The sequence below is a fragment of the Ambystoma mexicanum genome, chromosome 11 (genome assembly GCF_040938575.1).
Source record: "Ambystoma mexicanum isolate Mex_15411 chromosome 11, UKY_AmexF1_1, whole genome shotgun sequence".
Taxonomy (NCBI): domain Eukaryota; kingdom Metazoa; phylum Chordata; class Amphibia; order Caudata; family Ambystomatidae; genus Ambystoma; species Ambystoma mexicanum.
Genome location: NC_090934.1, coordinates 867,414,601 through 867,438,008, shown reverse-complemented (window position 1 = coordinate 867,438,008; position 23,408 = coordinate 867,414,601). Strand labels below are relative to the sequence as shown.

General features: G+C 55.3%; 1 protein-coding gene across 1 annotated transcript; it reads left to right on the top strand.

Moving 5' to 3' along the window:
• Positions 1-1,379: 1,379 nt before the first annotated feature.
• On the top strand, positions 1,380-23,009 carry LOC138503856 (interferon-induced transmembrane protein 5-like). The gene is made up of 2 exons (XM_069623917.1): positions 1,380-1,953; positions 20,782-23,009. Exons 1-2 carry the CDS (start codon positions 1,756-1,758, stop codon positions 20,998-21,000), a joined length of 417 nt encoding a protein of 138 aa, XP_069480018.1. The 5' UTR covers positions 1,380-1,755; the 3' UTR covers positions 21,001-23,009.
• The last annotated feature ends 399 nt before the right edge of the window (positions 23,010-23,408 follow it).

Genomic DNA, 23,408 nt, shown 5'->3' with positions numbered 1-23,408 from the left:
ACACACTCACGCGTCACAGGGCCAACTGACAGCAACAGACACCCAAAAATAAAAACTATATCAGAAAAACCAAAAATAAACAAACTCCAGTATCCTTCACACAGAGACCAACACACACAATCGAAAACTGCAGAGACCTACATATACCAGCTGACACCCTTATATCAGCAGCCCCCATCAGACTCCAACAGAACAACAGACACTATTTGACACCCTATGAACAACAGACACAATCAAAACACAAAACGAACAGACACGACCAGTTAGAGAGAGACCAACAGACATTAATAGGCATCTGTGCACAGAAAGTATCATACACCCAGAGCAGCAGGTATCATCAGACATAAAAAGAACGCCAGACACTATCAGACACCAAAAGCCAAACAGATTTGTTTTCATTTATGTTTATATAGCGCTTTAATCCAAAGCGCTTTACAATATAACAACAAGGTACAATAATGAAAGAAACATGTTTACAATCGTGAAACAAGCCAGTGATACAATATGTAGAACAATTTACTTAGATGGAGGGGGATAGGGAAGGGTGGGGGGGAGAGGAGGTGGTCAGGGAGGAAGGAGTGATTTTCAAATATCTTTACTATTGGTAAATAATTTACTTATTGGTGTTTCATGAGGCAGCAGCTGCTAACAGTCACCTTATAGCAGCATCCCATGGGAAAGAGGGGGGAGTGAGGGGAGGTGAGGTGGAGTGGAGAGGAAGGAAGGGTCTGATAAGTCACAGACTTGGAACATTCCAGATCACTTAAGTAATATGGGTAGGCTGATATTATTAGTCACCCATAGAAAAACAGACACTATGAGACACTCGCTGATGGACAGACACAATGAGACACCAAGAGACCAACAGACCCCACACTTTCAGACACCCAAGACGAACAGACACTACTGGATATCTACATATAAGTAGATCCAATGAGACACCCAGAGATCAAGATTCACTAACAGACACTTTTAGACACCCAAAGACCGACAGCCACTTTCAGACATCCAAACACCAACATACCCCAGTGATTGCTTGCTGTGTATAGACCAGGCAATATTTCGCACTGAAATGTAACATTTGGACATTCTTGTCAATTGCAAGTCACGTGACTGCCCATAAAGACTAATTGAGTGGAAGAAAAATAGAGATCGATTCATAGGATAAGAAGTGCGAGAGGTAGAGCATAGTGAGGGGATTCTTGGGGTGGGGGGCGATATGATGGGGACTCTGTGCCTGCAGGAGAGGATCTGCTGAGGCGGGGGAGGGGCGGAGAGGTGAGGAGCGCAGCGCTGCGGTGAGGCGGGCGGGGGGCACACGGCATCGCATGCTGTGATGAGGCGGGCGGACCCCAGAGTGGGATTGTGCCAGGACTGGCACAGCATTCCCGGGTGAACCACAGCAGGCAACGCTGCAATTACATGGTTTAATATAGCGCGGGACAGGCCTATAAGAAGACCTGGCACGTCTCTCGGGGTCCTGAACGACTCTCTGTGCCCTCTGCGTTCTCCTCCTGCGGTGCCCTGTCTCTGCTCCCGTACCCCCAGCACTGATGCCCGCCAGCTGCCCGGGTCCTGCATTCTCCACCCCTGTGTCTTCAACTGGCCTGACACCTGTAGCCGCCACCACCGGTGCCCTCATCTCCAGCCCGGCTCCGGTACCCCCCACTGGTGCCCTATCCTTGGCCTAAGTGCTGCACCCATTCCCTAGCTGGCTCTGGTGCCCCCTTACTGGAGCCCCTGTCGCTGTTCTCCATGCCAGCCATGGACACCTCGTACCCCAGAGAAGACTTCCTGACCGTGGCGCCCAACAAACCCGAGCCTGCCCCCACGGTGATCACGATCGGCGGCGCCCCCAAGGTGCCTCGAGACCACATGATCTGGTCCGTCTTCAACACGGTCTACTTGAACCTGTTCTGCCTGGGCTTCATGGCGCTAGTCTACTCTGTCAAGGTGAGATGGGGCCGCGTCAGATGGGCGAAAAAAGGGGCGCGAGGACAAGGGAAAAACGGGGCAGGAGGGAGAAATGGCCAGAAAGGTGGCACGGGGGGCAGGGGTGAGGTGCAGGGGTAAATGAGGGGTGCAAACGGGAGAGAGAGCGGGGGCATAGGCCAAAGAAGAGTAAAAGGTGCAGAAAGGGGGCATAGGGCAGAGGGGCAGAGAGAGACTGGTCGCAGGGGCAGCGAGTGGGCATGGGGCAGAGAGGGTGGCCATGCCAAAAGGATGTACGCGAGACGGAAGAATGGTCAAGGGCGAGGAAGAGGCGCACTCGCCAGAGAGGGCACGAAACAAATGGGTGATGGGCAGAAGAGGTTTGGGCAAAGGGAGAGTCTTGTGACTGCGAGGAGGCACCTGGCCCAGAGAAGACGCAAGGGGGCCAGCAAGAAGGCGCGTGGATTCCAAAGGAGGCAAAGGGCATGGAGGCCCAGGTGGCAGAGGTGAGGCAAAGTGGCAACAGGACAGGGCACGGGAGCAGAGAGGAGGCAGGCGCGGAGAGGCGAGGCAGGCTGGCTGGCAGATATGAGGCACGGGCTCCATAGAGGGCACGAAAGAACTGGGTCTGTGCAGAATTGGCATTGGGCCAAATGATAGTCTTGTGGCGACAAAGTGACACACGACCAAGAGAAGAGGCAAGGCGTGTGGATTGCAAGGAGGCACAGGGGAAAGAGGCGCTGGAACATGGCGGCGCAGGCAGGCAGACAAAATGCCCGGGCGCCAGAGAGGGCAGAGAGATGAACTTGTGCCCAGGCGTGGAAACACACGCTGGAGAGGGATACTGGAGCGTGGCTATGGGCATGCATTAGAACGAGCGTGGCTTCTGTGGGTACGCAGGAAACGTCGCGAAATACCAATCATTTATACAAAAAAAGGGACTGCCCCCGCCCCACAAAATACACTTGCCTGTATAAGGAGAAGGCGGGTGTGGGCGCGTGGGGCATAGGGGCCAGAGGCAGGTCAGGTGGCAGGTGAGGCAACCGGCGGAGGGTGCACAGGGGCACAGAGGAGGGGGCACGTGTGGCACAGACCAGGCGGGCAGGGAGAAACGCGGCAACTGGGGGATAGCTGGGAGCCCTGAAAGAAGGCGCCGGGGGAAGAGGGCGAACATCAAGGAAAGGGCCAGAGACGACGCACTGGGGGCAGAGAGGAGGCGGGGTGAGAACCGCGGAGATAGCCTGGGCCTCAAGTAAGCCTCGTCGCCCGGGAGAGGGCAGGCGGGGGGAGCGACCAGCAGGCCAGTAACCCCTGCATTTGTCCATTTGCCCTCATTGCCAATTATCCTTCTTTTGCTACACCTTGTTTCCTCACACGCCTCCTCTCTCTCAAGAAGGTGCACAAGAAGTGGTTAAGAGGCACTAGGGTGAGAGAGGAGGGGACGAGGATGCACAAGAAGTGGTTAAGAGGCACTGGGTGAGAGAGGAGGGGAAGAGGGTGCACAGGAAGTGACTAAGAGGCACTGAGGTGAGAGAGGGTGCACAAGAAGTGGCTAAGAGGCACTGGGTGAGAGAGGAGGGGAAGGGGATGCACAAGAAGTGGTTAAGATGCACTGGGTGAGAGAGGAGGGGAAGAGGGTGCACAGGAAGTGACTAAGAGGCACTGGGGTGAGAGAGGAGGGGAAGAGGGTGCACAAGAAGTGGCTAAGAGGCACTAGGGTGAGAGAGGAGGGGAAGAGGGTGCACAGGAAGTGACTAAGAGGCACTGGGTGAGAGAGGAGGGGAAGAGGATGCATACGAAGTGGCTAAGAGGCACTGAGGTGAGAGAGGGTGCACAAGAAGTGGCTAAGAGGCACTGGGATGAGAGAGGAGGGGAAGAGGGTGCACAAGAAGTGGTTAAGAGGCACTAGGGTGAGAGAGGAGGGGAAGAGGGTGCACAGGAAGTGACTAAGAGGCACTAGGGTGAGAGAGGAGGGGAAGAGGGTGCACAGGAAGTGACTAAGAGGCACTGGGGTGAGAGAGGAGGGGAAGAGGGTGCACAAGAAGTGGCTAAGAGGCACTGGGATGAGAGAGGAGGGGAAGGGGATGCACAAGAAGTGGTTAAGAGGCACTGGGTGAGAGAGGAGGGGAAGAGGGTGCACAGGAAGTGACTAAGAGGCACTGGGGTGAGAGAGGAGGCGAAGAGGGTGCACAAGAAGTGGCTAAGAGGCACTAGGGTGAGAGAGGAGGGGAAGAGGGTGCACAGGAAGTGACTAAGAGGCACTGGGTGAGAGAGGAGGGGACGAGGATGCATACGAAGTGGCTAAGAGGCACTGAGGTGAGAGAGGGTGCACAAGAAGTGGCTAAGAGGCACTGGGATGAGAGAGGAGGGGAAGAGGGTGCACAAGAAGTGGTTAAGAGGCACTAGGGTGAGAGAGGGGGGGAAGAGGGTGCACAGGAAGTGACTAAGAGGCACTGGGTGAGAGAGGAGGGGACGAGGATGCATAAGAAGTGGCTAAGAGGCACTGGGATGAGAGAGGAGGAGAAGGGGATGCACAAGAAGTGGTTAAGAGGCACTGGGTGAGAGAGGAGGGGAAGAGGGTGCACAAGAAGTGGTTAAGAGGCACTGGGTGAGAGAGGAGGGGAAGAGGGTGCACAGGAAGTGACTAAGAGGCACTGAGGTGAGAGAGGGTGCACAAGAAGTGGCTAAGAGGCACTGGGTGAGAGAGGAGGGGAAGGGGATGCACAAGAAGTGGTTAAGAGGCACTGGGTGAGAGAGGAGGGAAAGAGGGTGCACAGGAAGTGACTAAGAGGCACTGGGGTGAGAGAGGAGGGGAAGAGGGTGCACAAGAAGTGGCTAAGAGGCACTAGGGTGAGAGAGGAGGGGAAGAGGGTGCACAGGAAGTGACTAAGAGGCACTGGGTGAGAGAGGAGGGGAAGAGGATGCATACGAAGTGGCTAAGAGGCACTGAGGTGAGAGAGGGTGCACAAGAAGTGGCTAAGAGGCACTGGGATGAGAGAGGAGGGGAAGAGGGTGCACAAGAAGTGGTTAAGAGGCACTAGGGTGAGAGAGGAGGGGAAGAGGGTGCACAGGAAGTGACTAAGAGGCACTAGGGTGAGAGAGGAGGGGAAGAGGGTGCACAGGAAGTGACTAAGAGGCACTGGGGTGAGAGAGGAGGGGAAGAGGGTGCACAAGAAGTGGCTAAGAGGCACTGGGATGAGAGAGGAGGGGAAGGGGATGCACAAGAAGTGGTTAAGAGGCACTGGGTGAGAGAGGAGGGGAAGAGGGTGCACAGGAAGTGACTAAGAGGCACTGGGGTGAGAGAGGAGGCGAAGAGGGTGCACAAGAAGTGGCTAAGAGGCACTAGGGTGAGAGAGGAGGGGAAGAGGGTGCACAGGAAGTGACTAAGAGGCACTGGGTGAGAGAGGAGGGGACGAGGATGCATACGAAGTGGCTAAGAGGCACTGAGGTGAGAGAGGGTGCACAAGAAGTGGCTAAGAGGCACTGGGATGAGAGAGGAGGGGAAGAGGGTGCACAAGAAGTGGTTAAGAGGCACTAGGGTGAGAGAGGGGGGGAAGAGGGTGCACAGGAAGTGACTAAGAGGCACTGGGTGAGAGAGGAGGGGACGAGGATGCATAAGAAGTGGCTAAGAGGCACTGGGATGAGAGAGGAGGAGAAGGGGATGCACAAGAAGTGGTTAAGAGGCACTGGGTGAGAGAGGAGGGGAAGAGGGTGCACAAGAAGTGGTTAAGAGGCACTAGGGTGAGAGAGGAGGGGACGAGGGTGCACAGGAATTGACTAAGAGGCACTGGGTGAGAGAGGAGGGGACGAGGATGCATAAGAAGTGGCTAAGAGGCACTGGGATGAGAGAGGAGGGGAAGGGGATGCACAAGAAGTGGTTAAGAGGCACTAGGGTGAGAGAGGAGGGGAAGAGGGTGCACAAGAAGTGGTTAAGAGGCACTAGGGTGAGAGGAGGGGAAGAGGGTGCACAAGAAGTGGCTAAGAGGCACTGGGATGAGAGAGGGGGAAAGAGGATGCACAGGAAGTAACTACGAGGCACTGGGGTGAGAGAGGAGGGGAAGGGGATGCACAAGAAGTGGCTAAGAGGGACTGGGGTGAGCCGTGAGAGGAGAATCAGAGGATGCACAAGCAAAAAATAGGAGGCAGAGGTAAAGGAGGCACGGGGAATGCATATGTAGCTATAGGACTAACAGGAAAGAGAGAGGCTACAGAGGATGCACAAATATCAGCCAGGCGGGAGGCAGATGGGGCACAGGGCAGAGTGGAAGCACATGAGAGAGAGGAGGCAGAGAGGGTGGAGAAATAGCAAACAGGAGGCACAGAGAGGAGGCACAGATGAGGCACGGAGGATGCACAAATAACAGATAGAAGGCAGGGGGGAAAGGGAGGCAAGGGAGGCATTGACAGCAGATAGGAGGCAGAGGGGATGCACAAGTAAATTGGAGCAAAAAGGAGCAGAGGGGAGGCTCAGGGGATAGATGAGGCACAGAAGAGGCACATGGAAGAGAGGAGGCGCAGGGGGTGCACAAATAGCATGTAGGAGGCACGGGGAAGAGAGGAGGCACAGTAGAAAGGAGGCACAGGGGTTGTAAAAGAAGCAGATAGGAGGCACGTGGGAGATTGGAGGCACGAAGGATGAACACATAAGTTATCGAAATCACAGGGGCAGAGATGAGGCAGAATGGATGCATAAGGAGTGAAGAGCAGGCACACGGGCACCAGCAGGGGATGAACAAGGGGCAGCTAAGAGGCACACACGCATAGAAGAGGCACAGGGGCCTCACATAGGACGCACGGGGGCAGAGATGAGGCAGAATGGATGCATAAGGAGTGAAGAGCAGGCACACGGACACCCGCAGGGGGTGAACAGGGAGCAGCTAAGAGGCACACACGCATAGAAGAGGCACAGGGGCCGCACATAGGACGCAGAGGGGCAGAGATGATGCAGAATGGATGCATAAGGAGTGAAGAGCAGGCACACGGGCACCAGCAGGGGATGAACAAGGGGCAGCTAAGAGGCACACACGCATAGAAGAGGCACAGGGGCCGCACATAGGACGCACGGGAACAGGGAGGAGGCGCCAGAGATGTACATAGAGTGGATACGAGGCACAGGGCAGAGGGGAGGCACAGGGGATTCGCACAAGGCGGATGGGAGCTATGAAGGGACAGGAGGCACAGAGGAAAGATGTGAGGCGCAGAAGGAGAGATGGGCACCCAGGAATCACAAGGGAAACTGAGAATGGCCCAGGTGCCAGAGAGAAGTAACAGAGGATGTACACGGAGCAAAGGGGGCCACCGTGGCAAAGAGGAGGCACGGGGGCAAAGAGGAGGCACGGGGGCATAGATAAAGTACAGAAGGCAGAGATGAGGGTCAAGGAATGTTGGACTTGGAACGAAAAGAGGCCCTAGAAATAATGTTCAAAGTGGCCCCTTGTTACACATGTTCAGCTAGCCCAGTCCTTTTCCTATGGGGCCATTTGGAAATAAAATAGATTAACACACAAAAGAGGCTCGGCGTGCAGAGGCCCAACGGGACATCTGCAGAGCCCCCTATAGGCCAGTCCCCCCCTGGTGGAAGCAAGTAATGCAGAAAGGACCAAGAGGAGGCATGTGGACACGAGGTAAAAAAGGCGAGCAAGAGGGTACAGGGGTTAAAAGAGAGGGGGGGGGAGTACGAGGATGATAAAGGCATAGGATAAAGCCCAGAAGATCAGAGAGGGGGGCGGAAGGGGCGCAAGTATAATGTAATGGAGAACGAAGGGAAAGGAAAGGGCCTTGCAATAACTGCCAAGCTATTGTGCACGTCTATGCAGCTCGTCCTTGGCAATTGAGGGGTTGAGCAGATAAACATCACACTGATAGAAAAGAGACGCAGAAGCGCACACAGGGGGGCTGTGACGGGGGATGAGGCGCACCCCTTGCTGTCACATAGCACAAGTTCTTTTCACAGCCTAGTTTCAGAACTTTTCTTTATGGAGCCCACCCCACCCCTCTTTTTTCGAACACCCGTCAGCAGTTCATCTGCAGGGTGATACATTTCGGCAGCGTCACGTGCACAACTTATTAACAATCAAGAAGACCCAAGCTCCAGCTTACCCACCTGGGGGTCTACCGTTCCGTGGTCGCCCAGACGGCCTTTAGTAAGATCCCTAAACCCCACCCCCTAAGCCCAAGAAAGCTACATAGACGTCCTACCAGTACCACCCCTGCAAGGCTCCACCCTGCCCTCCAGCCACCGTGGCACCTCGACAGGTGCAGGGCAAACACGGGGCATCGGGAAGAAAGACGGCTCTGGTGATGAGAGGGGGCCAGTGGCAGGGAGGAGGCAAAGGTACAGAAGAGGAGCCGGGCAGTGAAGAGGAGCAATAGCAGAGCGGAGGAGGAAGGCATGCGAGTATGGGGTGACAGGCGGCTCTTAGGGAGAAGGTCATGGGTCAAGGGGCACAATAGAACAGAAGAACAAAAAGAGCTACCAAGGTAGAGGCTAAAGGGTGTGAAGTGAAGATGACGAGGTTCAGAGGCCAAACTGCAACAACATGAGGGTCAGGAACAAGCATTGGCAAAGCCAACAGCGTTCACGTTTCTGTTAAATGGGATCACTGCCTTCAGGGTACTTACTACCTGACCATGAAATGGCAACAGTTGGCGAAAAATGGTGTGAGTATCTGGGCTTTTGATGGCTTTTTCGAGGTTTGTTTTTAGCAGAAATTCAGTGCAAGAGATAGATACAAGGGCGCACATATTGCTTCTAAATCAAGCGGCCGAAGGTGCACTTTGCGAAGACATGTTTATTACATTAGGACCTGATTTGCAACTGCAATGACTCCATTAGCTTTCAAAAGACTCCAGAGAAATCACACTGACACCCCATAAAAAGGCCATAGTTTGATGTTACTGAGTGATAGAGCAAGCTCAGAGAGAAGGAAAAGACGAAAAAAGTCCATGATTTAAAGGGGAAAAGGCAAAATGGCGGCATAGTCTGATATAAAAAGGAACAGGCTCCGAGGTGACAACGCACAAGGGATAGAGTTAAAGGCACATGATGCTGATTAAACATGCATGTGATAGCATTATTTAGAGGTGATGAAGTAGTGAGATATCCACGAATTTCATACTATTTCCCAGGGCCGGCCGAAGATGTGGGGGCCCATTTCAACACGTTTGGGGGATCACTTGACTACACCTGGGAAAAACAGACTGAGGCACCCATGGGGTGTTACATTATAATAGAGACAAAGGACTGCAGCAAGGAGGCTAAGAGCTGCAGATTATCACTGGGCAGCAAGCTAGCTAGCGGGGCGCTAAACACTGCGGGCCTGATTCCCAGATGTATAATGCCGCAATCCCATAGGAAAACGCCCTGTGAATCGGGCCCTAAATGTCCTCCAAAAAGCTGATAATCACTCTTCCTCAGCAAGGGGCTAATGTAGACGAACCTGGGGTAAAGAGGCAACACGGTGATTGATTGTTTCTATGTATAGCGCTGATACACGATGTGTTTCAAGGCGCTTAGAACGTTGCTGGATATTGCAAGAGGCTGAAGGAGGGGACAGCCTCAGGGTGCCAGCAAAGACAGCCTCTAACGTGCGCCCAGCAAAGTGTACATTTGATGCCCTCAATTAAAGAAGTGTGCTACAGTGTCATAAGACTGCCAACATGGGGCAGATGCTCTGGGCCCACCCGAGGCTCAGGGCCCATTCTAACAAAAAAACATGAAAGACCCTGACACCATCCCTGCTATTTCGTATCCAACCCTATGCAGGGACTGGGCTGAATATGGGGTTCAGGCATGGCGGGTTTTGTTAAAAAGCACCCGTTATAAACATAGAGGGATTCTGTGCCGATTATGACGTCCTGGATTTAGATAGCTAAAAAACATACACCTGGTTCAAAACAAAAAACAGATACAACAATTGTCAAATTTCGAGCGCTCGCACCCATTACAAATAATTCCCTATTATGTAACCTCTAAAGGGCAGGGGCCACTATTGTTTCCCTTCCTGGGGTGGGGGCAAGGGGATAGTGTCAAGACTATTACATACTTCCTTGGGCTATTGCAGACAATTTGATTTCTGATTTTTTAAAACAATACATTGCAAATGTATCTGTCCCAGTTTGAGTTCCTAAATTGCTATTTTCCGAAATATGATAGAGAAAGGCAGCAAAACATTGAAAAGCAGAGGAAAGACACAGCGCCGCTAAATGGGCAAGTGACGTGGGAGAGACTGGTCCCCTTTTAACCAGGCGCCCTCCTCTGGGAACCACCTGCTAACGGAACTCGCTTTCTAGGCTCCCGCCAGCAGAGGGCAGCGGTGTAACTAAAGCGCACAGGCGCAGTCTCCAGGACGCTCAGGCGGCCTTTGCTCAGACAAAAGCCAGTAGCTCAACGAGAACTTTTTTTTTTTTTTAGTTTTGCTGCAATGCCACGAGTACGCCAACGCTATCGCAGGAGAGTACAGTTAGAAGGGGATGGGGTACAGCTTGCGGCTGTTTGGCGACTAGTGAGGATATGCCTAATACAATAGCACCCCTTCCCCCCAAGTAGAATGAACACTTACATTCCTTGGAAGTGAAAATAACCTTTCACTTACTCTATTGTTTTGCCAGTCTGTGGAAACTCACTTTGAGAAACGCAAAAATAAGCACCGAGCTTAAAATCGGACACTTTCACAAGGAATACGCTTGAAAGTAGTTCTAATGTCTAGCAAACCAGAGAATTGTTCTCCTTCACCAGAGTTTTTACATAAGGTGGTTGGACAGTAAATAATACATCTTGAACTTATACGAGTCCAGACGTACTTTTTTGTTCGTGGATTTTGTAGTGTTTTATTGTCATATAAAGCATGATTGAAAATGTAGCGAGGGCAAGCTTTCTCTCCCTACCCCTCCCCTAGATAGGGGGCCCACCGCCGCTAGCTAGAGTGAGGCCTCCACTCCAAGGGACAGTGTAGCGAGGGCAAGCTTTCTCTCCCTACCCCTCCCCTAGATAGGGGGCCCACCGCCGCTAGCTAGAGTGAGGCCTCCACTCCAAGAGACAGTGTATCGAGGGCAAGCTTTCTCTCACTACCCCTCCCCTTTCTCTCCCTACCCCTCCCCTTTCTCTCCCTACCCCTCCCCTAGATAGGGGGCCCACCGCCGCTAGCTAGAGTGAGGCCTCCACTCCAAGGGACAGTGTAGCGAGGGCAAGCTTTCTCTCCCTACCCCTCCCCTAGATAGGGGGCCCACCGCCGCTAGCTAGAGTGATGCCTCCACTCCAAGGGACAGTGTAGCGAGGGCAAGCTTTCTCTCCCTACCCCTCCCCTAGATAGGGGGCCCACCGCCGCTAGCTAGAGTGAGGCCTCCACTCCAAGGGACAGTGTAGCGAGGGCAAGCTTTCTCTCCCTACCCCTCCCCTAGATAGGGGGCCCACCGCCGCTAGCTAGAGTGAGGCCTCCACTCCAAGGGACAGTGTAGCGAGGGCAAGCTTTCTCTCCCTAACCCTCCCCTAGATAGGGGGCCCACCGCCGCTAGCTAGAGTGAGGCCTCCACTCCAAGGGACAGTGTAGCGAGGGCAAGCTTTCTCTCCCTACCCCTCCCCTAGATAGGGGGCCCACCGCCGCTAGCTAGAGTGAGGCCTCCACTCCACGGGACAGTGTAGCGAGGGCAAGCTTTCTCTCCCTACCCCTCCCCTAGATAGGGGGCCCACCGCCGCTAGCTAGAGTGAGGCCTCCACTCCAAGGGACAGTGTAGCGAGGGCAAGCTTTCTCTCCCTACCCCTCCCCTAGATAGGGGGCCCACCGCCGCTAGCTAGAGTGAGGCCTCCACTCCAAGGGACAGTGTAGCGAGGGCAAGCTTTCTCTCCCTACCCCTCCCCTAGAAAGGGGGCCCACCGCCGCTAGCTAGAGTGAGGCCTCCACTCCAAGGGACAGTGTAGCGAAGGCAAGCTTTCTCTCCCTACCCCTCCCCTAGATAGGGGGCCCACCGCCGCTAGCTAGAGTGAGGCCTCCACTCCACGGGACAGTGTAGCGAGGGCAAGCTTTCTCTCCCTACCCCTCCCCTAGATAGGGGGCCCACCGCCGCTAGCTAGAGTGAGGCCTCCACTCCACGGGACAGTGTAGCGAGGGCAAGCTTTCTCTCCCTACCCCTCCCCTAGATAGGGGGCCCACCGCCGCTAGCTAGAGTGAGGCCTCCACTCCACGGGACAGTGTAGCGAGGGCAAGCTTTCTCTCCCTACCCCTCCCCTAGATAGGGGGCCCACCGCCGCTAGCTAGAGTGAGGCCTCCACTCCAAGGGACAGTGTAGCGAGGGCAAGCTTTCTCTCCCTACCCCTCCCCTAGATAGGGGGCCCACCGCCGCTAGCTAGAGTGAGGCCTCCACTCCACGGGACAGTGTAGCGAGGGCAAGCTTTCTCTCCCTACCCCTCCCCTAGATAGGGGGCCCACCGCCGCTAGCTAGAGTGAGGCCTCCACTCCAAGGGACAGTGTAGCGAGGGCAAGCTTTCTCTCCCTACCCCTCCCCTAGATAGGGGGCCCACCGCCGCTAGCTAGAGTGAGGCCTCCACTCCAAGGGACAGTGTAGCGAGGGCAAGCTTTCTCTCCCTACCCCTCCCCTAGATAGGGGGCCCACCGCCGCTAGCTAGAGTGAGGCCTCCACTCCACGGGAAGTGTAGCGAGGGCAAGCTTTCTCTCCCTACCCCTCCCCTAGATAGGGGGCCCACCGCCGCTAGCTAGAGTGAGGCCTCCACTCCAAGGGACAGTGTAGCGAGGGCAAGCTTTCTCTCCCTACCCCTCCCCTAGATAGGAGGCCCACCGCCGCTAGCTAGAGTGAGGCCTCCACTCCAAGGGACAGTGTAGCGAGGGCAAGCTTTCTCTCCCTACCCCTCCCCTAGATAGGGGGCCCACCGCCGCTAGCTAGAGTGAGGCCTCCACTCCAAGGGACAGTGTAGCGAGGGCAAGCTTTCTCTCCCTACCCCTCCCCTAGATAGGGGGCCCACCGCCGCTAGCTAGAGTGAGGCCTCGACTCCAAGGGACAGTGTAGCGAGGGCAAGCTTTCTCTCCCTACCCCTCCCCTAGATAGGGGGCCCACCGCCGCTAGCTAGAGTGAGGCCTCGACTCCAAGAGACAGTGTATCTAGGGCAAGCTTTCTCTCCCTACCCCTCCCCTAGATAGGGGGCCCACCGCCGCTAGCTAGAGTGAGGCCTCCACTCCAAGGGACAGTGGCCCTCATTACGACCCTTGCGGAAAGGGGTTTACGCCGGCGTAATGCATGGCGTACCTTTCCGCCTTACTACGAGTTCCCGTAGCGCCATGGTGCTTTTTTCGCCTGCTTTTTCCGGGCGGAAAAATCCATGGCGCTACGGGACTTGTTGTTAATTACGCCACCGTAATTTACGGTGGCGTAATTAACGCCTTCCCCACTCCCATTATACCCTATGGGGCAAAAATGGGAATGGGGAAGGGTAAATGGGGATTGGGGACTTACCGCCCCGCCAAGGTCGGAATGGGGCGGTAAGTCCACCAACCCCCATGGCGGAGTTGGCAGCTTTGCGCCATGGACCATGGTGCAAATTGCACCATGGTTCTCCGCCAGGGTCGTAATGAGGGCCAGTGTAGCGAGGGCAAGCTTTCTCTCCCTACCCCTCCCCTAGATAGGGGGCCCACCGCCGCTAGCTAGAGTGAGGCCTCCACTCCAAGGGACAGTGTAGCGAGGGCAAGCTTTCTCTCCCTACCCCTCCCCTAGATAGGGGGCCCACCGCCGCTAGCTAGAGTGAGGCCTCCACTCCACGGGACAGTGTAGCGAGGGCAAGCTTTCTCTCCCTACCCCTCCCCTAGATAGGGGGCCCACCGCCGCTAGCTAGAGTGAGGCCTCCACTCCAAGGGACAGTGTAGCGAGGGCAAGCTTTCTCTCCCTACCCCTCCCCTAGATAGGGGGCCCACCGCCGCTAGCTAGAGTGAGGCCTCCACTCCAAGGGACAGTGTAGCGAGGGCAAGCTTTCTCTCCCTACCCCTCCCCTAGAAAGGGGGCCCACCGCCGCTAGCTAGAGTGAGGCCTCCACTCCAAGGGACAGTGTAGCGAAGGCAAGCTTTCTCTCCCTACCCCTCCCCTAGATAGGGGGCCCACCGCCGCTAGCTAGAGTGAGGCCTCCACTCCACGGGACAGTGTAGCGAGGGCAAGCTTTCTCTCCCTACCCCTCCCCTAGATAGGGGGCCCACCGCCGCTAGCTAGAGTGAGGCCTCCACTCCACGGGACAGTGTAGCGAGGGCAAGCTTTCTCTCCCTACCCCTCCCCTAGATAGGGGGCCCACCACCGCTAGCTAGAGTGAGGCCTCCACTCCACGGGACAGTGTAGCGAGGGCAAGCTTTCTCTCCCTACCCCTCCCCTAGATAGGGGGCCCACCGCCGCTAGCTAGAGTGAGGCCTCCACTCCAAGGGACAGTGTAGCGAGGGCAAGCTTTCTCTCCCTACCCCTCCCCTAGATAGGGGGCCCACCACCGCTAGCTAGAGTGAGGCCTCCACTCCACGGGACAGTGTAGCGAGGGCAAGCTTTCTCTCCCTACCCCTCCCCTAGATAGGGGGCCCACCGCCGCTAGCTAGAGTGAGGCCTCCACTCCAAGGGACAGTGTAGCGAGGGCAAGCTTTCTCTCCCTACCCCTCCCCTAGATAGGGGGCCCACCGCCGCTAGCTAGAGTGAGGCCTCCACTCCAAGGGACAGTGTAGCGAGGGCAAGCTTTCTCTCCCTACCCCTCCCCTAGATAGGGGGCCCACCGCCGCTAGCTAGAGTGAGGCCTCCACTCCACGGGACAGTGTAGCGAGGGCAAGCTTTCTCTCCCTACCCCTCCCCTAGATAGGGGGCCCACCACCGCTAGCTAGAGTGAGGCCTCCACTCCAAGGGACAGTGTAGCGAGGGCAAACTTTCTCTCCCTACCCCTCCCCTAGATAGGAGGCCCACCGCCGCTAGCTAGAGTGAGGCCTCCACTCCAAGGGACAGTGTAGCGAGGGCAAGCTTTCTCTCCCTACCCCTCCCCTAGATAGGGGGCCCACCGCCGCTAGCTAGAGTGAGGCCTCCACTCCAAGGGACAGTGTAGCGAGGGCAAGCTTTCTCTCCCTACCCCTCCCCTAGATAGGGGGCCCACCGCCGCTAGCTAGAGTGAGGCCTCGACTCCAAGGGACAGTGTAGCGAGGGCAAGCTTTCTCTCCCTACCCCTCCCCTAGATAGGGGGCCCACCGCCGCTAGCTAGAGTGAGGCCTCCAATCCAAGAGACAGTGTATCTAGGGCAAGCTTTCTCTCCCTACCCCTCCCCTAGATAGGGGGCCCACCGCCGCTAGCTAGAGTGAGGCCTCCACTCCAAGGGACAGTGGCCCTCATTACGACCCTTGCGGAAAGGGGTTTACGCCGGCGTAATGCATGGCGTACCTTTCCGCCTTACTACGAGTTCCCGTAGCGCCATGGTGCTTTTTTCGCCTGCTTTTTCCGGGCGGAAAAATCCATGGCGCTACGGGACTTGTTGTTAATTACGCCACCGTAATTTACGGTGGCGTAATTAACGCCTTCCCCACTCCCATTATACCCTATGGGGCAAAAATGGGAATGGGGAAGGGTAAATGGGGATTGGGGACTTACCGCCCCGCCAAGGTCGGAATGGGGCGGTAAGTCCACCAACCCCCATGGCGGAGTTGGCAGCTTTGCGCCATGGACCATGGTGCAAATTGCACCATGGTTCTCCGCCAGGGTCGTAATGAGGGCCAGTGTAGCGAGGGCAAGCTTTCTCTCCCTACCCCTCCCCTAGATAGGGGGCCCACCGCCGCTAGCTAGAGTGAGGCCTCCACTCCAAGGGACAGTGTAGCGAGGGCAAGCTTTCTCTCCCTACCCCTCCCCTAGATAGGGGGCCCACCGCCGCTAGCTAGAGTGAGGCCTCCACTCCACGGGACAGTGTAGCGAGGGCAAGCTTTCTCTCCCTACCCCTCCCCTAGATAGGGGGCCCACCGCCGCTAGCTAGAGTGAGGCCTCCACTCCAAGGGACAGTGTAGCGAGGGCAAGCTTTCTCTCCCTACCCCTCCCCTAGATAGGGGGCCCACCGCCGCTAGCTAGAGTGAGGCCTCCACTCCAAGGGACAGTGTAGCGAGGGCAAGCTTTCTCTCCCTACCCCTCCCCTAGAAAGGGGGCCCACCGCCGCTAGCTAGAGTGAGGCCTCCACTCCAAGGGACAGTGTAGCGAAGGCAAGCTTTCTCTCCCTACCCCTCCCCTAGATAGGGGGCCCACCGCCGCTAGCTAGAGTGAGGCCTCCACTCCACGGGACAGTGTAGCGAGGGCAAGCTTTCTCTCCCTACCCCTCCCCTAGATAGGGGGCCCACCGCCGCTAGCTAGAGTGAGGCCTCCACTCCACGGGACAGTGTAGCGAGGGCAAGCTTTCTCTCCCTACCCCTCCCCTAGATAGGGGGCCCACCACCGCTAGCTAGAGTGAGGCCTCCACTCCACGGGACAGTGTAGCGAGGGCAAGCTTTCTCTCCCTACCCCTCCCCTAGATAGGGGGCCCACCGCCGCTAGCTAGAGTGAGGCCTCCACTCCAAGGGACAGTGTAGCGAGGGCAAGCTTTCTCTCCCTACCCCTCCCCTAGATAGGGGGCCCACCACCGCTAGCTAGAGTGAGGCCTCCACTCCACGGGACAGTGTAGCGAGGGCAAGCTTTCTCTCCCTACCCCTCCCCTAGATAGGGGGCCCACCGCCGCTAGCTAGAGTGAGGCCTCCACTCCAAGGGACAGTGTAGCGAGGGCAAGCTTTCTCTCCCTACCCCTCCCCTAGATAGGGGGCCCACCGCCGCTAGCTAGAGTGAGGCCTCCACTCCAAGGGACAGTGTAGCGAGGGCAAGCTTTCTCTCCCTACCCCTCCCCTAGATAGGGGGCCCACCGCCGCTAGCTAGAGTGAGGCCTCCACTCCACGGGACAGTGTAGCGAGGGCAAGCTTTCTCTCCCTACCCCTCCCCTAGATAGGGGGCCCACCACCGCTAGCTAGAGTGAGGCCTCCACTCCAAGGGACAGTGTAGCGAGGGCAAACTTTCTCTCCCTACCCCTCCCCTAGATAGGAGGCCCACCGCCGCTAGCTAGAGTGAGGCCTCCACTCCAAGGGACAGTGTAGCGAGGGCAAGCTTTCTCTCCCTACCCCTCCCCTAGATAGGGGGCCCACCGCCGCTAGCTAGAGTGAGGCCTCCACTCCAAGGGACAGTGTAGCGAGGGCAAGCTTTCTCTCCCTACCCCTCCCCTAGATAGGGGGCCCACCGCCGCTAGCTAGAGTGAGGCCTCGACTCCAAGGGACAGTGTAGCGAGGGCAAGCTTTCTCTCCCTACCCCTCCCCTAGATAGGGGGCCCACCGCCGCTAGCTAGAGTGAGGCCTCCAATCCAAGAGACAGTGTATCTAGGGCAAGCTTTCTCTCCCTACCCCTCCCCTAGATAGGGGGCCCACCGCCGCTAGCTAGAGTGAGGCCTCCACTCCAAGGGACAGTGGCCCTCATTACGACCCTTGCGGAAAGGGGTTTACGCCGGCGTAATGCATGGCGTACCTTTCCGCCTTACTACGAGTTCCCGTAGCGCCATGGTGCTTTTTTCGCCTGCTTTTTCCGGGCGGAAAAATCCATGGCGCTACGGGACTTGTTGTTAATTACGCCACCGTAATTTACGGTGGCGTAATTAACGCCTTCCCCACTCCCATTATACCCTATGGGGCAAAAATGGGAATGGGGAAGGGTAAATGGGGATTGGGGACTTACCGCCCCGCCAAAGTCGGAATGGGGCGGTAAGTCCACCAACCCCCATGGCGGAGTTGGCAGCTTTGCGCCATGGACCATGGTGCAAATTGCACCATGGTTCTCCGCCAGGGTCGTAATGAGGGCCAGTGTAGCGAGGGCAAGCTTTCTCTCCCTACCCCTCCCCTAGATAGGGGGCCCACCGCCGCTAGCTAGAGTGAAGCCTCCACTCCAAGGGACAGTGTAGCGAAGGCAAGCTTTCTCTCCCTACCCCTCCCCTAGATAGGGGGCCCACCACCGCTAGCTAGAGTGAGGCCTCCACTCCAGGGGGCAGTGTAGCGAGGGCAAGCTTTCTCTCCCTACCCCTCCCCTAGATAGGGGGCCCACCGCCGCTAGCTAGAGTGAGGCCTCCACTCCAAGGGACAGTGTAGCGAGGGCAAGCTTTCTCTCCCTACCCCTCCCCTAGATAGGGGGCCCACCGCCGCTAGCTAGAGTGAGGCCTCCACTCCAAGAGACAGTGTATCGAGGGCAAGCTTTCTCTCCCTACCCCTCCCCTAGATAGGGGGCCCACCGCCGCTAGCTAGAGTGAGGCCTCCACTCCAAGGGACAGTGGCCCTCATTACGACCCTTGCAGAAAGGGGTTTACGCCGGCGTAATGCATGGCGTACCTTTCCGCCTTACTACGAGTTCCCGTAGCGCCATGGTGCTTTTTTCGCCTGCTTTTTCCGGGCGGAAAAATCCATGGCGCTACGGGACTTGTTGTTAATTACGCCACCGTAATTTACGGTGGCGTAATTAACGCCTTCCCCACTCCCATTATACCCTATGGGGCAAAAATGGGAATGGGGAAGGGTAAATGGGGATTGGGGACTTACCGCCCCGCCAAGGTCGGAATGGGGCGGTAAGTCCGCCAACCCCCATGGCGGAGTTGGCAGCTTTGCGCCATGGACCATGGTGCAAATTGCACCATGGTTCTCCGCCAGGGTCGTAATGAGGGCCAGTGTAGCGAGGGCAAGCTTTCTCTCCCTACCCCTCCCCTAGATAGGGGGCCCACCGCCGCTAGCTAGAGTGAGGCCTCCACTCCAAGGGACAGTGTAGCGAGGGCAAGCTTTCTCTCCCTACCCCTCCCCTAGATAGGGGGCCCACCACCGCTAGCTAGAGTGAGGCCTCCGCTCCAGGGGACAGTGTAGCGAGGGCAAGCTTTCTCTCCCTACCCCTCCCCTAGATAGGGGGTTCACCGCCACTCGCTAGAGTGAGGCCTCCACTCCAAGGGACAGTGTAGCGAGGGCAAGCTTTCTCTCCCTACCCCTCCCCTAGATAGGGGGCCCACCGCCGCTAGCTAGAGTGAGGCCTCCACTCCAAGGGACAGTGTAGCGAGGGCAAGCTTTCTCTCCCTACCCCTCCCCTAGATAGGGGGTTCACCGCCGCTCGCTAGAGTGAGGCCTCCACTCCAAGGGACAGTGTAGCGAGGGCAAGCTTTCTCTCCCTACCCCTCCCCTAGATAGGGGGCCCACCGCCGCTAGCTAGAGTGAGGCCTCCACTCCAAGGGACAGTCAGAATCTTTTGTAGGGACGGATACTTAGGTTTTCAAGTTAAATATTTGTTTTTTTCTCGTCTATTTTTTGTGCACTGGCTTTTCGCACACCCATTGCCTACCCATTGCGATACTAATCCCTATGGCCATCACAACTGCACCCGCCCGTCCCTCCCCAAAGCACACCATCCTGGGATCGCCTTGGTTAGGTCTATAGCACAGTAACAACACACATTGTTCTTTAAAGGGATTGCCACTGGTATCTGTAATCACTCTTCTGAAAGTTCATGGCTTATTTGCAGCTATACAAGAGATCCCTTTATGATAAAAACGTTGTAACCAAATGTGCTTTTAGGCACTTAATTCATAAGCAATATGTGAGCACTCACACCTGTTCCTCACACTGAAGTCCCGCCAAAAACCTGCACTGGCCAAGACAACCATTTTGGCTTGTGTATAGGTTTCAGGTATTTGCTGGTGACTGACATCGTATGACCAGATATTCATTCACAAGCTGTTGTCATCTTCTGGCCAAGTAGCACAAGTATGGCAGTTCCTAGCAAAGGACTCTGCCATGCCTATACAAAAGCTAAACATGTTGTTGATAGTGGGAGCAACAAAGGCCAGTGCCACAGTACAAAGACGAAAACAAGCACAGAGGGAGATGATCAAGGGTGAGAGGGTCCCTTATCAAGCGGGACAGACTACGAGCTGCTACTTGAATCCAACAATTCCAGGCAACTCAGAAAGCATCACTTAGGAAATTAAAACATTAAATAAGTCCGTATTATACCGGAGGGCTTTGCTAAAATGACACTTCGCCTGGGGTGCCATAAATCCTTGCACCAGCCATGAGGACACTGAGGTAGAGGGTAGATGATGAGTGCTGAAATCTGTAGGGACGGGGCTTCACTGTAGAAGCCTCATGCATGGGTTAGAAGCCAGAGGAAGAAATATGGCCCCATTACGAGTTTGCTAGTACAGTAAAAGCGGTATCGGTAAGCTTGGGAATGGGGAAGAATTTTTCCGGCGCCCAGAAAACGGCAATTACCGGGTCCGGCAAGGTCATAATGACCCGGAAATTGCCCTTTTCAAGGTGCTGGAAAAAAATGAATTCCGGCGGCAGCCGTGCCTGTATTACAGGCACGGCTACAGTGTTCATGTTTTGCAAGAGAATAGAGCGTGCATCGCATTATGTGGCTCAAGTCCCAGGGGACAGCTATGTCTTTTTCACGCCCCTGGCCCCGGGGTATGTCTCTGGCACTCTGCTAGCACCAAGTCTCTGGGGGTCTTTCGTCTGATCTGACTCTCTGTGGCATGTTCTGTGATCTGCTCCTTTCAGAAAGCCAGCAGGTTCCTGGTTTGAGCTCTTACTGGTGGCTTGTCCTGTTGATGGCAGCACATCTTGAATCCATCGCAACAGCTTGTCCTATTATGGTCTGCTGGGATAGAATCCTTGTAGCGGAGCCAGGCTGTTGCAGCCGGATCAGCCTGTTGCACTGCAGATAGCCTGATTCTCTGTCGTCCCAGCCTCTTGCTTTCTTTGCAGCCCTGATTGCATGTTCCCCCAATAAGCATCTTTTTCTCCTCCATTCAAGGCCCGCGACCAGAAAGTGGCTGGTGACGTGGATGCTGCTCGCCGCTTTGGCTCCAGGGCGCGCTGTTACAACATCCTGGCTACAGTGTGGAACGTGGTGGTGCCTGTTCTGCTCGTCACCCTGGTCGTCACCGGCGTCATCCACCTGTCCAACCTCGCCCAAGGGTCCATGAACTTCTTCAGCCTCCACCACTACATCAACGACGAGGACCGGAAGTGAGAGACTCGCTAGCCCGCACCACAAGGACAGGAAGTGCCCTGGGAACCATGTGGACCACACTGAGGGGGGGAACTCCACTGAGACTTAATGGGAGACCATCATTCCCCACCTGTATCACACCCCCAGGCAGGGCAGTGCCACAAGGGGACAATCATTTCACCCCTGTCTCCCCCCAAGCAGACCACTGCCAAGGGAGAGGCAACCTCTTCAACCTGTACCACACCTCCGTGAGGCGGTGCCAAGGACTTGGAGCTACACTTGGCTTGATCTTGGTCTCTCGTGATGGATGCTCTGAAGACATAGATGAGAGGAAGGTTGAGGCCACCGTGGGTTGTTTTTTTGTTTTGTTCCCCTTGCCCAGATTCTCTCTCCCCTCCCCCCAACCCCCATCTGCACTCCATCTCGGTCCTCCGTGAAGGAAACCGATTTGTACAGAACAAGGTGTTTATTACAGGCAGGACATCCATCCTCTTACTTCACATCAGAAGACTTATGAAATCTGCTGATATGAAGATATTTATAGTGCAATGAAGTATTTGTTTCCCTTAATATTGGGATAAGGGGGAAAGGTCTTGTTCGCAGTTCTCTTTTTGTCCCTTGTCCTATCTTCTCCATCCCTCCCAGCTAAGTCCACACCAATGTACTGCCTTCTTCTAACTCCTACTTCCTTCATTTTCTATCAATTTCCCTGTTCTCGCCCCCCCATTTCTGTCATCTTACTCTCGTGTACCTTCTCTTCTCTGTTTAGTCGCTGGGCACTGCAGGTGTAGAGTCAGTGGTTGATTGAGCCTTGCGTTGGTGCAAGTCAGACCGAGGCCACCATACACCAACCTTTTGCATTCCCTGAAATTGTCCTTGGTAAAAAGGGTCTGCGGCACCTAGAATCTCCATTGCCCTTGAAGGGAAAAGTAGTTGTGTGCATACTCTACCATAGGTGGCCAGTGTTGCCCTACTACTTAGCACCACCTCCCCATCTTATAGCCATACTTACATTCCATAAATTGCCTAGAATATCGTCTCCGGCTAAAGGGCATGTCACAACACCAGCTTGCCCGGGGCTCCTCTGTGTCATCTTCATCAAGGGGTCCTACAAATGACACAACCTCTAATGTGGAACTCTACTGCCACCACATGGTTCCACTTCAACACCTCGATCCTCTCCTCCAGGATACCCTAAGCACTCACCTTAACTCTTTTTCCGTGGGTTTCATGATATGATAAGATATGTTAGGTTATTTATTACGTGCTTAATACCCAGAGGTTTCTAAGTGCGGACCAGGGGATCAAACCTGTGTTGCTCCATGTCGTCTTGGTTCCAAGGCGAGCACGTTGCTGCTGAGCTATCCTCCCGACAGTTCTCTTGCTGGTTCTTAATAAATCCTGCAGAGCTGCAAGGCTTCTGGGCCTCTGTCCTGGCCAGGCATCCAGCCCTCTCGAAGCACCAGTCTGCTAATGACCAGATAATGAGGACAGATAACTATCCTGCTCTCTTCAAAACAGCATTAAGTTCCTCAGACTAATTTATTCCACTTCAAAAATAGTCGATTAGCTTTATCCAAGATATCATCCACCAATGGAAATGTCCTCATCCCTGAAGGTTCTTCCGTCTTGTATGATCCCAAATATTCCCATCAAAACCAGTTGGATTACACTCAGTGGTCTGAGGATACAGTAAAATACACTCCCTGTTCTGAAGCCCACACATTCAATAATCATAGCATTGGGTTCCTTGTTCGGATGGGGGTTGCGGATGGTCATCTCGCATGGAGACAGCGATTTGGAAGCTGTGACCGGGCTCTAGAGGCTACACATGTGACATTGTTTTGTTTTAAGGATGTGCTGGCGACCAGTTACACACTCTTGCATGTTCTGCTGCTCCAGACGCTTCTTGAGACCATGCCTGATCTGAACACGCCTTGAAGTTGTAACTGATTAATATCTGTTGTTTTGCTATTGCTGAACCTATCAGAGTCCTACTAAATAAAATCTCTCTGGAAGCTTGGCCTAAAGGTGTGTCTGTCTTGAAGCATTCTGATTTGCGACTGGCGTAAGCCAATGGGATTAGGAAGCTCTTCATGATGGTAAGAGTCCTGCCCCTGGGACCACGGCCTCCTGGACAGGGCTGCACCCAGGAAGCAGAAAGATGAGGGGTGGGTGGTGGTAGAGCACCCTCAGAGTTTCCCACTGCTACCAGTCACAAACTGGAAATGTCCCGCTATAACAACTGGCCCAGCAGAGGACATCCCGGTAACCGGCACCAACTGAGAGTCTGTGATTGAACTAGCAGAGCCTGAGGAAGCATTAGCATCTCCAGATATATTACAGACCAAGTGTGTCCATTTCACTAACAGATACTGACATAGGGAGTTTGCTATCTCAGCTTGTCCAAAACTGGCATCTACCCGAGG